The sequence below is a fragment of the Varanus komodoensis genome, unplaced genomic scaffold (assembly GCF_004798865.1).
Source record: "Varanus komodoensis strain SLA01 unplaced genomic scaffold, ASM479886v1 scaffold1, whole genome shotgun sequence".
Classification (NCBI taxonomy): domain Eukaryota; kingdom Metazoa; phylum Chordata; class Lepidosauria; order Squamata; family Varanidae; genus Varanus; species Varanus komodoensis.
This window is the reverse complement of record NW_025335268.1, coordinates 35,668,822-35,684,602: the sequence shown is the minus strand read 5'-3', so window position 1 is coordinate 35,684,602 and position 15,781 is coordinate 35,668,822. Positions and strand designations below refer to the sequence as shown.

At 38.7% G+C, this 15,781-nt stretch overlaps 1 protein-coding gene across 17 annotated transcripts in view; it reads left to right on the top strand.

The window, feature by feature from the left end:
- Window positions 1–15,781, top strand: part of ARID1B (AT-rich interaction domain 1B) — a 496,963-nt gene that overhangs the window by 297,410 nt on the left and 183,772 nt on the right. For 13 of the 17 annotated variants that reach the window (XM_044422260.1, XM_044422224.1, XM_044422211.1 and 10 more), the window contains one exon: window positions 3,254–3,295. The exons of the other annotated variants lie outside the window; for them this stretch is intronic. In XM_044422260.1, coding sequence (XP_044278195.1) covers window positions 3,254–3,295 — 42 coding nt within the window. The remainder of the gene's footprint in view (window positions 1–3,253; window positions 3,296–15,781) is intronic. 17 annotated transcript variants of the gene reach the window in all.

The window sequence follows — 15,781 nt, the reverse complement described above, 5'->3', positions numbered from 1 at the left end:
AGGCAAAATCTGGCAACAGTAATCCATACCCTGGTAACCTCTTGGCTCTCATCCTCTCACTCTCATCCTCACAACAACCCTGTGAGGTAGGATGGACTGAAAGTCTGTGACAGAGCCAAAGTCGCCCAGTTAGCTCCATGGTTGAGTGGGAACTAGAATCTCATGTCCTGAGTTCCAGCCCTGCACTCTTAGCTACTGCAGCACACTGGCTCTTTGTGCGTTGTTCTAAGTATTGTTACCATACTTGCTCTCTCTAAACACAGCTCGGGCAACATTCCTTCCTCTATTTTTTGAGGAATTATCCCTTTTGGAACAGAAACAGTGTGAGAATTTAGCTCAAAGAAAAGTGTGTTCCTGATGCAAATTCTAGCTAGGGGAACTGCTTCCCAATGGAATCTGGCTTTCTTCTTTGGGGTCTCTGTGCATCACACTTATGGGCTCTGTGTGCTTGTGTAGAGCTCATGAGGGAAGATTCCAAAGCTGATTAGTATTCAGCAGGAGCTCAACCCCTGGGCATGACGAGCATGCGAAGAGGAGCTCCCACTGAGACCTCGGTTCTTCTTCAACCACCATCATGAGTGCACTGGGAAGTTCTTCCTCTGCTTTCTCTATCTTCAGCATAGCCTCTCATTCTTCTCCATATTCCAGTTTTTCTCCCCATTTTTTTCCGCTCTTCTACTCTTAAAAAAAGGCTTTCAATGCAGCCTTTGCAGTCAGCTCCAGGTACTTCATTCTCAGCAATCAAGAACAGAGAGCTGTCATCTCCAGTATGCCAGCAGAAAGAACATGACTCTCCACCATCACTAATCCCATGTGTGCATCAACCTTCTGAGCCCAACAGACACCAGTACCAGTCTTACTCCCCTGTTGCTGATTCGGACTGTAGCCTTCGGTGACCTACAGCTCCCTAGAGGCAGGAGTACAAGACCAACTTCTACAGGCAGCTCCAGACATCTTTTAATTTTGGGCAAGACTAAGCACATTGGAGTCCTCTCAGATCCAATTAGTTCTCCACCTATCCAGTGTTCCCCACAATCCCACATCAGAACACGGGAGGTGGTTTGAGGACCCATTGGTGAGGGTGTTCAAGGATAGGCTAGACATGCACATGGTGGGCATGTCATGAGTTGAGCCAGCTAGAGCCAGAGGTCAGACTAGATGGCCCAGGAGGCCCCTTCTGACTCACTCTGTTTCTCTGTTGCACAAACCTCAATATGCAACTTTCACTGAACTCATGCACTTGGATCTGGGACCATATACCTCAAGCTCAGAACTCTTTTCCCTGGACCAGTGCTGTGACCTTTCATGAGGTCCATCTCAGCCCTCCTATGATCTTTTCTGCATTTCCAAGGACCTCAGAAAATGTTGGAACCATGTCCTTTGGATGGACCTATAGCCTAGGGCTCAATCTTCACCAGGACCCAGGTGGAGCAAAAGGCTCTATGTTCAAAGGGGTATATGCAGAAACCACCAGCCCAGGCACCGTACCCCTCCTGACCTTACCTGATACAATCCATCAGGAGACGAAGTCACCTGCATCTATGGCTCCTCCATCTAGAGGGCTTGAAAATATGTACAGAATCCAAGTTGCTGTTTCAACAGCCATGCCCCAAATTTATCATTGTGGAGTCCTCACAAGGACCACTGCAGAAAGAATACTCTACTAAGGACAATAGAGCGCAAACACCTTGATGTAGTTGGGCATCACTTCTATTCAGGATTTTTGAATAGAATAGTACAGTTACATCCTTTATTTTGCCAGAACATAGGTTTCATTCCCTACTAATACTCTTTTAGCCAAAATGTTGAGTTCCAAGATACTTAACTAGTATCTTTATGTCTGGGAAGTGAATTACCCTCATTAGGTGGCAATAGAAATCAAGTCAAAAGCTTTCCAGGAAATCAAGTTTATTGGGAAGAATATAACAAATAGCATTTTAAATCATTAACTATGAGGCTTCCCAGGTTTTTAGAAAGAATATGAGGAAAGGGGTGTATAGAGTGGGTGGCATGACTGTGCAGCATGGCTTTTGGCTTCTGAGAAACAAGGGGAGGGAGGGAATTAATTGCAATAGGTCTTTTTAAAAAAGCAGGAAAAGAGGAAAATACAGTAGAGAGATCACCAGTTCTTCCATATGTTGCCTGGTGGCCAGCAAATGGTTTAAGGATGCAGGCTAAATTGGAATCAGGAGTTTACCAATTTAGGCAAGAAAAAAGCATACTCAGGGGATCTAAGGAATCAAGAAATGGAGGACTGCTTCAAGAAGTGAACTACAATTCTAGAAAGGTTGGTATGGGAGCTCAGTTAATTACTTGAGTGTTACAGGTCTTACACCACAATGGCATTAAGGGTAATTCACAAAGGCAACATTTCCTTCGATAATTTCACAAAATTATAAGTAGTACGTTGCAGTGAGGTTCGTAGCACTTTTGGTACAGTGCTTCATAATTATGTCTTTCAGTGACCAATTCAGTAAGTAGTACAGTGAGACTTGATTTGTTTAGTGTGAGAGGAAGACTGGGCATTAACATTCTGAATGCATATATTCTGCTGTGTAAATAGCAGGAAGGGTGCATTTTCTTATCCATGTGAAATATACTTAGATATTTCCTGTGCAACCAGCTCTCTACTAGCTTACATTCCTACAAAAAAGCAAGTGTTTGAAGCCATGAGTATGGAAAACACAAAAGATCCTGATGGGATTTGACTTGATTAACAACTTGAATTCATAATTTTCATTCCAGTATGTGGCTATCTTAGTGACAGATATTTGAAAGAATATGTATTGTTTTGAACACTTAATTTTAAAATATTTAAAGATGGAGGCCAACAAAGGTATATTAATCACCCACCCACCCGCTTACTTTCCTGATGTGCTTAGTCTTCCCTCTATTCAGAACAGTACAGCATCCTTTTGTGGAATAAAGATATTGCATAAATGATGGCATTTTAAGTATAGTGTGAAAAACTGCAGCATTTTAAACCCTCCTCCCCCTTTATTGAGGTTAGAACTCATATTGTTCACACTGACCCACTTGCCCACCTTGTCAATAAGGAAACTTATTGATTCTATCATTGACAGTATGTATAATTCATAGCTTGGTACAGTCCATTCTGCACTGTCTTATATTACAGGATTATTAGAGGATTGCCATGTCTTCTACTGTATATTTTCTCCATAGCTTCTGGTGTTGTGGTCAGAACTATTTTAAGTGACTACCTTTGAAATGATATTTCTCCTTATAATTTCAGGTTGAAGTCTTGGCCTCGGAGGATGCTTCATTTGGACTCAAGGTCTGTAGTTGATGCAGTTTTGCTTTCCTAGGTGACATCAATAGAGGATGGTTGATATGATCATGCATAAGACTTTTTTTTAATCTGGAAACTGTTTCACATCCACCAAATGACATCTTGAGCTAAATACTCTGAAGATTACATTTTATATTGAAAGCATTGCACTTATTTTCTAAATAAAGTTCTGTTGAGTGAATCAAGTTACACAAAGAAAAAGTTATAGGAACAGAAGGCTAGCAGCTTTTAAATATGATTATTTTATAACATTTTTATTTCGTACTGGAGTCTGTCAACATTTATCATGCAGTTTCTATCCTGATAGCCATTTTTGGTTTATGAGGAAGTCGATGAATGACTAGATTTGTAGTTCATATTTATATGATACTGAATTACCGGTTACTCTAAAAATCTTGTGAAGGTTCTAGGCATACTTTCTCAAATATTCGGTTAGTTTATTTGTAAAAGTATGGCTAATGAACATTATGGTATTGATCTCATTTGTAAGCGTATGGAGTAGCAGATGATACTAGGAAAGCAGATTGTGTGTAGGCTATACAGCAAGCTAATGAGAAGAGAAAATGGCTAGTAGGAAAGGAGTAGGAATCTGAGAACATGAGCCTAAACCATGAGTATCCTTCTGATGAATATCCATATGGTATAATACTTCTAAAAATCATAATTGTAGCAAAATTGTAGGCTTCGGCGAATGGGGCAGCATAGAAGTCTCCTAAATAAATAAATAAATAAATAAATAAATAAATAAATAAAATCTTAAAGGTAGAACAACCAGAAGGAAAAGAACAAACTTCAAAAATCATAAGGGAAAGCCAGGCACAGAATTAACTCTGTTAACTCTGGGAAACAATCCACATTAACACTTTAAGAGGTACTAAATCTTTATGACAGTGTGATTTACTATTGTACCCTCATTGTGTTGTAATACCTGATAAACTGATCTAAAATAAATTATTAAAAATAAATAGAGCTGCTCCAGTGTTTTTTGAAATATTTAACATATGGTATTCTGCAGCATTTTCTAGTTTTTATTTAATACGCAGTATGCATACAGAACATTCACTGAATATTTAATAAACCTGGAGGGTCAGCTCTTGCGAACTCATCTCCATAATCCTTCATGCTAGCTGAGTAAACAGAAGTATTACTGAAGATTATTGTAGCCAATAGCTTTCATTGCCTGACCCATTCTGAAAAAGCTATGCTATTGTTTTATGGTTAGAGTTGCAAGCAGGCAATGGTATTAGGCACAATTTATATGTGGCACAGGCCATGGTTAAAATGCTTACCATGTAAATGTTTCATTTCCATCCCATCAGATTTAAATGCACTTAGTACATGCATCAACCCATTCATGTATAGCATTAGCAATACAATGACCCAGGAGGGCACACTACTGGCAGGCTAAAGCTGTATGTGGAGGAGTCAGTCCATGTGGTAAATGCTTTGAAAAGGGAAGGAGCATGCATGGATTGCTTGCATAGATAAGTACTTTATGTTTCATATGCAATTGCTTTAGGATTAATTTTTCACAGAATGCAGTTTGAGGCTTCTTTAACTATAACAATACTTTTGTTTTTTATGGTTTTGATTTCACAGCTCTGAATGCTTCCATTCTTATGCCTTTAGTATTTATACTGTAAACCTGAGTAAGATTTCTCCCCATGACTTTTTAAAGAAAAACCTAGTAACTTTTTCAGTTCCTTATAGTATTGTTTGCATAAACAATGTGAAATCCCCAGCATCTAAATCTGTTGCATTCCACAAATCAATTGCAGCCACCATAGTCCAGTGGGGTTAGAACCATGGCTCAGTGGTAGAGCACATGTCCAGTGTGCAAAAGCCTCCCATGTATCTTCAGCTGGAGCTCAAAAAACTCTTGCCTGAAACTCTGGAGTGCCACTGCCAGTCTGTGTCAACAGTATAGGTTTAGATGAATCAGTAGCTTGATTGATTTTAAGACAACTTCCTGTATTCCTAAGAGATACTTCCCTTGCCCTAATATTAGCATTAGTCTTGGAAAGTCCCAGACATACCTGGGGTTCCAGGAAATAACATGACTCAGTTATCCGTATATCTTTTACAAGCAGTGGTTGAAACTGATGCTTCCCAGTTTATTGTAGATTTGCTGTATCTTACTAGATTGCTTACACAGCTCTGAACAATCTCAGCAGTATTGGTGGCTGGTGCAAAGGAAGTAGCATTTTTCGAAATGTTCAAGCTAGCCCTGATGCAAATGCCCGTACCAGCACTGGTGGAGAGTATCGGCATAGCATCACAGTCAGTCATTTCTCCCCTGCAGCTTTGAATTATCATTGGATTTACTCAGGTAGCTCTTCGGCCATTTGTACACCATTGCAACCTAGCTCTATATCCTGCCTGATAGGCTTTTTCACTCCATTGCCCAAATCTTAAACTCCTTCTGGTTGCTGGCCCACTACTTGTTGCTGCCAGAAGAGTTCCCCTTCCCATGCTAGGGCAATTTTTAGAAGTATGTATTGACTATTCAGCAGTACTGGGGACTAAACTCAAGTGACTTGCTCCCAAGTCCAACTCAGGTCATGTCAGCAACAAATCGGACTCGTCTCAGAGCAATGAGCAAGTGACTCCACGTGAGATTTCTACATTTTTTACAACCAAGTCACTCCAGGGCTTACTTGCAGCAGGCTATCCTGTGTGCAGGCATGAACACATCAGACAGAGGGAGTTTCAAGGAGACAGAGGCAGGAGAAGGGAGGAGGGGGTTGTGATAGGGGAAAGGGATAGCAAGGCTTCAGCTCTTCTTTTTGGCATGAGGGAGGTACTGGGAGGGAAGGACAAGACGTTGTGATAGGGGCAGGTGTGTTGGCTCTTGAGACTTGAGACTTGACTCATATTTCTTTCAGTGACTTAAGACTCAACTTGGACTTGAAAGTAAAGGCTTGAGACTTGCAGAAAAGGAATTGATCACATCACTGCTATTCAGACATCATTCCTGCTTTCATGTAGCCACCTAACTTCTGCCTTAAGTAGCCAGAGCTGACCTTGAATTTTTCACACCACGTATTCCAAGGGTTAAACAAAACTGGTTTAAATTTATATAATTCATTTTTCATCTATATTTTTAAATATTCAGTTGAAATAAGTGCATCAGTGATTGAGTTTTCTTCTATTCTGCTAAAAGGAAATGTGAAATGTAGGCAGACTACCATGTCTGAATATCACTTTAAGAATACCATGTCCATACAAAACAAGTGGTGTATGGCTAAACAAGGATTTGGCCCATACATGGAGTCCCCATAAACTATCAGGGATTAAATGAGGAAGCCTGAAGTTGATTGTTCTAAAGCTGGTAATCGAAGTTTCTCAATTTGAACGAAACGAAAAAACTAATTAATTAGAGATGTATCCCTTTCTCAGAAACTCAATAGAACATTAAGATAGATTACTAGCTATATAGTCTGGCGGATCTTCCCCTTCCCTCATGTTAGATGATTCTTAGAGCTCTTGAATTAAATCCAGGTGAAATCACAAGTAGGGTCAGGAAACCAATAGTCTCAATAGACAGAGAGAAACAGTGGCTTTCCTTCTATTCTCCTTTCTTTTCTCTCCTTTTTTTCACCTTCTTTTGGTTGCATACTTACCTCTGTCCTCTTTAGGTTCTCTCTCCACAGGATCAGATCATTAGGCCCAGGCAGTCTGCCAAAGCATCAAAAACTGCAAACCCTTCCATCTTCTGAGCTCCTGAACTCCCAACTGACAAAACCTGCCCTGAGCATTCTTCATCTTTCTTTCCGATTGGCTGCCCTCAGAAAAGCCCTACCCTTTTGTGATAGGTTCCTTCTGGTTTCTCTTCTAGTGAACTGGGGCTACATAGCCATTCTGGTTTAATCATAGCCCACCACAAAAGGAAAAACAAAGAGATCAGAGAATAATAAGCTGAGATACGATTTTTGAAATGCAGTCTATATATTAAAAAGAAAAGTGCTTTCAGTTACTGAATTTCTGATGTTCATTATGAAAAGGAGCTACATATAGTTTCTAAAATATATTAAAAAATAGCTTACACAAATTGTCACAAAGCTGCAGGTGTAGAAACATTCAGACGGAAGGTATTCATCAGTTTGCATGATGACATTTAGATGAATTTCTAACTTTTTCATCTTGCCTGTTTTAAATCACTTTTAGAAAACTGGTAGAGCAGTAACTATTTCTATCCAGACTATCCATATCCTGCAATACATTGTGAATTGATGATAAATTGCTTGTGTAGCTGTATTCTTTGTAGTCAATAATAAGAACTAGTACCAAGATATTTTAATCAGTGGTCTCCTAGTTTCCTGTTATTCTTAATTGGTAACCTACCCTTTGTTATGAAAAAGCATGAGCAATGGTATGATATGAACACACACTGCAGGTGTGACTAGATTTAGTCGATGGAAGACCCACATACAGTATTTGAGAGCTGCAAGCAGGCACCTGTGGGCAATGGCAACAGGCCACAAGCGGCAAAATAAACTCCCGAGCCTCAGTTTGGCCAACCCTGACATATTGCATAGCAGAATTAATAGAATTGTTACCTGTGTTTTTCTTGTATACCTAAAATACTGACTTAAAATAATTTATGGCAGATAGCTATGTTCTGGTCTTGTTGTGTTTCACATATGCAGTATTCTAATCATAAGTAGAGGGGCAATTTGTAACATGTTTTCCCCCTCGGAGGTGAATTTTTATGTGTTTCATGTAAAACATACCAGGTACTTTGAAGCACTGAAGGCTGAAACAGAAATTAATTTAATGTTGGAAAGCTAATGGTATGTTATCACCACTCCTCCAATTCCACCTTTTCTGTGAAAAGTTTGCCACAGTTCCCTAATTCCTATAGTGACTATGCCCAACAACAGCTAATCCTAAGTATATGCAGCTTCACATTTCTCCCTTGTTAACCCCACCCTTAATTTATCTACACTCACTACCCCCCCCTTTTTTATATTACTCTAGATTGAAGGGCAGGGACCTTTTCTCTCATTCTTTGTAAAGTACCAGTATGGTATAGTGGTTAAGAGGTTGGGATTGGGACTCAGGTGATCTGAATTCTAGTCTCCACTCAACTGTGGAGCTTACTAGGTGAGTTTGGGCCAGTCACAGACACAGGATTGTTGTGAGGATGTGATTGGGAGGAGGAGGAGGGTTATGTAAGCCACCCTGAGTCCCTTGCAAGAAAAAAGGTAGGGTATAAATATAATAAGTAAATCAAGATGCTCATAGATGTTTCTATGTAATTAATAATAATAATAATAATAATAATAATAATAATAATATACAGTCTTGATTTTCAGATGTTACATCTCAGTGTTATTCCATAGAATAAATGCCATAACCCCAAATTATTTTATATTCAAACACAGGCTGTTTAAAGCATGTTTCAATACCATAAAAATTAAAAAATGAAAATGAAAACCATGAACAAACCTAAGAATGTTGCCCCATCATGATCTCACTTAATCTGAGCAGTTGTTCTATATGTTTATTCTTAATCCAGCCCATGGATTTCTTACTGTGCAGTGAGCTGTGATGCTCATGTGGAGCTTACATATGTGCAAGAGGTTCTTCATTGACTTTTTTTTTGATGGCATGGCAAGAGTGCTTCCCCATTGTGTGTGTGGCTCTTAGCCAATATTGAACTTAATGAAGAAGTGCTTACGCACTCTACATCTCCTTGTGGGTATAATGTACCTTCCAATTGGTTTGAAATAGTAGAACAGTGTTCATCTAGAGCTTTATTTGTGTGCCATAACATGCAAATGTTGCATTGAAGCCTTAGACTTAATTGGCACCTGAGAGGATTTTTAAAAATATTACAGATGTCTATATTACTCTAATTATGAACATGCACGCCTTTAATTATAACATTCACGCATGTTTCAGAAAAAAAGAAAGCAAACTTTAAAAAGAGTCATCATGTGCATATATGCAATCACTTTAATGTCCACAAATCTTACAGATGTGAGACTGCATTTGGTAAAAGATCAGAAGAAAGAAACCAAGTATTATTATTATTATTATTATTATTATTATTATTATTATTATTATTATAACATTTCTATGCCGCCCCTTGCCGAAACCTCGGGGCGGCTTACAACATGATAAAATACATTGAAATACAATAGTACATAATAAATTACCATTAAATATAACAATACAAAAAATACATTGATTTACAAATACAAAATTAAAATTATCAGTATAAAATAAAAATATAGGAGGAGAAAGAGAAGGAAGAAGAAGTTGCCCAGGCCAGATCATATGTTTTAACAATTGAAATGATGTTTAAATAAAAAGGTCTTTACCTGGCGCCGAAAAACCAGTAACGACGGTGCCAGGCGGACCTCTTTGGGGAGTGAATTCCATAGGTTGGGCGCCACCGCAGAGAAAGCCCTCCTCCGGGTACTTACTCTCCTAATTTCTTTCATGGAGGGTTCCCGGAGAAGGGACTCTCCCGCAGATCTCAAAGGGTGGTCGGGCATATACGGACGTAAGCGCTCGTGCAGGTAGCCAGGACCCAAGCCGTTTAGGGCTTTGTAGGTCATAATCAACAAAGTAACAAAGCAGTCCTTCATATTTTTCTTATCTCATGGATACACTATCACTCTATATTACCTATGTATCCATCTCATTAGAGTTCATTGGTAACCAGTTTCTAGTTGCCTGCATTCCTGATGTATGTACATATACCCAAGATAACTTTAAAAATCACAGAATAAACAAAGGGTAATTATAAATTTGATATTTGTCCAAATCTTCCAGTGACATTACTGGGCTGTGGTTATGCACAGGTATAACCTTTTTAGACACATTACATGATTAAAAAAGGAAGTAATAGTATTTTTATTAGTAAATGCATTTTTCCCTTCCCATATAGTCTTACTATACAATTCAAACAATTAAGGTGATCCAATGCATGTGGACAACAGCAGTTTCATGCTAAACATCAGTAAAAAGTCCACTACAATCTATGTACTGCACAGAGTATGATGAATAAAAAAATGTGTTATAATGGAGCACAATAAAAAGCTAGCTGTGGAGTCTCACATATAAAGCCACCCTTCCATACGAGCTCATGGCTGATCTTTTAAAAATCAAAATAAATTTTCTACTATACATACTGTTCTTTACTTCAGGAAAAGGAGAAATCCAAGCTATCAGAATAGCTACTAATACCCTTAATTCAATCGGTCATATTGTTAATTTATATACTCATAACTGAACCAACTGGAAAAGTCTGTTCAATGCCAGGGAGTCTTTCTACTCTGGTAATGCTCAATACAGTTATGCAGTGATTTGGAGACTTATTTCCACTCTCTATGACCTAACAAAAATGCTTCCAGTATACCACTAGTCAACTAGCACAGCAACTATGTTCTTCTTGGGCTTCAGAAAGAAAAGTTGTTCATGGACTTCTGATGGCTGGACTTTTTAAAGTGCACTGATTCAGTTGTCATGAGATTGTGAGCCAGCAGCATCATTTCCCTTAAAATCTCAAACTGTGCAGGATACTAGGAGGAATGATATGACCTACAGAAGAAATGTTATATAGAAATGCAGGAGGAAATGTGCACAGGCTTCCTAGCTGTTTTGATTGGGCTAATTTTATGCTACCCAAAATTATAAACCGGATAATCTTGGACATGTCTTGGGCACTGGCTTTCAGACAACAGGGTTGTTTGATATATACTGTATCTTTATGACCTGTATTATCAACACTGTTAATCATTTGCAGAACACCACTGCTTCATTGGTTTTCCAAAAACATCATGTGACAGTCATGGATAGAAGCTCTATATATCAACATTCCACACAACAATAAGCTAGCAATCACCAAAAATGTTATCCCTGGTGATGCTATGGCATAGTTCTGAAAACTTGTTGCTATGCTGAGTTCTGAAAACTTGTTGCTACCATGTTTGTTGCAGATTTGGGAACGGCATATACTTTCAGTGGGTGTTTGTGTGGCTCCACAATATGCCAATGTAGGTATGGCCAATGAGGAACAACAGTTCTTAAGCACCAACAGCAAGTGCCTCCAAAATTCATAATTTAGATCCTCAAGACTGGAAGAGGCTATCCCTGCTTATGACAGGAATAACAGACAGTCCCATTATTATGAATGTCTGAGTTATACACAACTCATGAATGAACTGCCATAAAATTTATTCATTTAAAAATTCAAGTTAAAGGCCTACTGCAGGAAATTGTCATCACCATAGAGAGAGAAAGCAGATGGATAGAGAGGGAGGCCTCCAAAGCATGCCTTTCTGCCCTGCCCTTCCAGAGAGGGAAATCTCTCTGGGTTTTCCTTGGTGCAAAGAGGAGGCTCTTGTGAGTTTGGGCAGTAGGGACTAGAGATATTCAGTTTTTCCACCTTCATGGGTCTCCTTTTCTATACATATAAAACACTTTCCATATACACTAAAACATTTCAAACACAATACAGCATTGTAACTATTACAGAAATAATAAACTACAGATACTGAAGAGAGAATTTGTATGTTTGTGCGTGTGTGGGGATGCAGTATTGTAAAGAAACAAAAGACAGTTCTTAAAGTTTAAAACATTCTTTTACATCAATTTCTTACAGACTTAAACTAGCCTACTGTCATTCTTGCGTAGATTATAACAAGATCATGAATATGAAGCATTTTGAGCACTTTTATGTTGTTCGTTCTATTTGTTCATTTTCTGAATATATTTCTGAGTTACTTTGCTAATTTGCAGTAAACCATAATAATAATAATAATAATAATAATAATAATAATAATAATAATAAAAAATACCACAATTCCAAACAAACCTAAACCAAAAACAGAGAAAATAATCAGAACTTTATTTTTATAGAATTGGGTAATATTTGCAGGTCTGTTGGCCACTTTGAAAGTGATCAAGCCTGATAAATTCTACTGAGACAAGTTCTCCCCCCCCCCCCCCGATCCCTTTCCCTCCCCTGTCAGTTCAGCATGATTTCCCCAACTATAGTATGGACATGCTAATACTGATCGAGTTCTCCTTTAGCATTTGCCCTTGTAACCAGGGCTTCAGCTACTACAAGGCCATTTATGATGAGAAAAAGAAAATGGCTGTACAATCAACCTTTGAGGCCTGCTTCAAAGAAGTGCCTGCAGTGGTAATACCACCCTCCCACTCCCCCCAACCCCCAAGCACAATCAGACCCTGAGTCTCCAGCACCAAGGCCATCTCCATCATCAGGTATTGTTAAGCTTAATGCTATCTCATGGATTATGAAGTTACAAATAAAAACAGGATTTCAAGCTTTGAAACAACAACAGAGGAGTTGGTAAAAGTCATCTGGGGACCTCTGTTTCTACCCTTCCCAGAAGCTGTGTTGCTGTGGTTCGCTTCATCTTTGAGGCCCAACAGCATTCCATGCACCGTGGTGCTTAGTCATGCTGGCCACATGACCACGGAAATTGTGGACAAACGCTGGCTCCCTTGGCTAGGAAACAGAGATGAGCACTGCCCCCAAGAGTCAGACATGACTGGACTTTAATGTCATGGGGAAACCTTTACCTTTACTTTTTACTTGTCCTAAAACACACTGGCTTGGGTATACTCAAGCCAAGGGCACAGAACAAAAAGCCGTGAATTTCTCTAGTGAATCTCTGTCTCTAGAGAAAAGCTGTTAATATATCTAGCAATAAGCCCTGAATATCTCTAGAAAAAGCTGCGGATATCTCTAGGGAGATACATGCAACTGATGACGCATCGCCAAACATGTTGTGTAGATCTCTAGAGATATTAACAGCTTTTCTGTAGAGATATTCATATAGAGTATATGGCAGTCTTTGTATTTGAAAGTACAAGTTATTCATTACCCGGACATTAATAACCTAGGGTCTTCCTGTATAAATGACCCGGCTTACATACAAAGTTGACTTAAAGATTAATTTCCATTTTCTCAGGACCAGAACTTGTTTGTAACTTGGGGTGCTCCTGTAATGGTCCTTGTAGGCATTTATTTTACACCATTAATCTTTCTATGCTTACTCATCACCAGTGGAATGGATTTTACATTTATTTTCTGTCAATCTCACACGTTCTAAGTATTGTAGGCTTGGCCTTTTTGCATCACTTGCCTTTTTTGTTTTGATGGATTTTTTTTTCTCCTGTCCATACTACTAACTTTGGGCTGGAGTCTGAATTGCTTTGTTAATAATATTAAGACCATTCTTATGCCATTCCTATACCACATATATTGTTTTGTTGACTTGTTGATTATTTTCCTATTTCTGTTTCAAGTCCATTTATAATCTTTCCTAAAGACTAATATTACTATGTCTGTCTACAAGTTAATAATGATGTTTTCGGTCTGAAGATAATTTTATTTTCAGGTACTATGTGTCAATACACGGAATTATTAATTTCAATTAAAATCTTGTTCATTTATTTATTTTAATTTTTTCCATACCTTCTATTTTTAAAGAAAATCTTGAGACAGTTTACAATACTAAAAACATAAAGACAAGTTACAGTACTTGATTAAAATAGGATTAAATCAGATGTATATTGAAATAAACAATTAAAATACCGGTGAAATGAGAAGGTTTTGGTCTGGTGCTGGAAAGAATACAGAGTCAACACCTGATAAACCTCTTTGGGGAGCATATTCAACAACTGAGGTGCCACCACTGAGAAGGATCTCCTTCCTTCCTTCCTTCAAAGAGAGTTTTCTGAGAATGACTTCCATAGAAGATCATAAGGACTGGGCAAGTGTATATTGAAGGAAGTGTTCATTTAGATAGCTAGACCCTAAACCATTTATGACTTTTATGTCATTGTCAACATCTTACATCAGATCTGGACTTCAGTAAGTACTCATCACATCTGGTACATGCCTGGCATTAAATGATCACATCTATCAGTCCATGTCAATAGTCTGGATATTCTGTTTTGTGCTAGTTGAAGTATCCAGATCGTCTTTAAGGGTAGCCCCACATAAAGCACATTGCAATAGTTCAGACAGGAGGTTACTAGTGCATGGGTCACTGTTGCCAAGCTCTGTCTCTCTAGATATGGATGCAGCTGATGGACAAGCTTCAGCTGGTGGAAGGCAATCCTCCCCACATAAGCCACCTGGAATTCCAGGGAAATCTCCAGGTCAGGAGTACTCCCAAGCTATGTGCCCTGTCCTCCTTGGAGGGAGGAGTGTAACCCCATCCAGAACAGAGCAAATCCCAGTTACCTGAATTGACAGTCCACCTGCCAGTAACACCTCTGTCTTCTCTAAATTAAGCCTCGATTTATTTACCCTCATCCAGCCTATCACACCACCCGGACACCAGTTTAGAACAGTCACCATCTAACCTAGATTGAGAACCAGAAGTAGAGCTGGGTGTCATCATCATACCGATGACTCATCAACCCAAACCTCTGGCTGACCTCTCCCAGTGGTTTCATTAAACAACTTGGGAGATAGGATGGAACTTTGTGGCACTCCATGACATATACCCGCCATGGGGCGAAGGTACTGTCCACCAGCAACACCATCTGGAATCTTGAGTCGGTAGTCTTTGACACTTGGCCATGCCTTCTGTTTTGATCCACTGGGTTGAAAAGTTACAAATTCAGACTCTGATTAGAGTGCTGAAATAACAATGGAAGGATAAAAATATGTCTTTAAAGCTTACTATGGTCTACACTGACTGGCATTCACTTTCCAGGGTTTCAGACAGAGTCTTTCCAGCCCTGTTTAGAGATGCCAGGGATTTAATCTCTGAATTTTTGCACATAAAGTGCTCTACTACTGAACTATAGCCCCTGCCCATATCTGCATCCAAATGAAATGGATAAGGCCTGAGAGAAGCAGTGAGGAAAATAGATAAGAAATCAGCCATTACCAAAATAATCTTCCTGTAATAAATTTGTAAAGGTTCAATGAGGTGATAGATAGTTGTGAAAAATCTATCATATTTCACAAATGTCTGTGAAAGGCAAATGTGAAAGTATGATAGAAAAATTGCTATTATATATTGTATTTTTAAATATACTAGCTTTCTATGAGGAGCATTCAAAGCAGCCTCTGCTTCTGCCATCTGCTGGCTACTAAAACCATTTACATCTTGGAAGGATAGAGAAGTTTTATTAAAGCCAATTAACCTTTATCATACTGAGTGTTTTAAGTATTGCCTTCGTTGATTTGTTGATGAGTGTATTAAATATATACCCTCTCCTAAATTATGCCTTTTCAGTAACCTTGCAGGCAACCTTTGCTGACTTCAAGAATATTACACAGGTGTGAAAACAGATTTCTGATTATTAATCAGTAGTTTTATCTGAAGTATTCAGACATGACTTGAAAATATACATTTTAAGATATAGGTTCTCTATATTTGTAAGAGATATAACATGTATGTGTATTTACCATCTCAGAAACACAAGGCATATTAAAGGTGAGGAGTGCTTCTGGAAATGCTACAG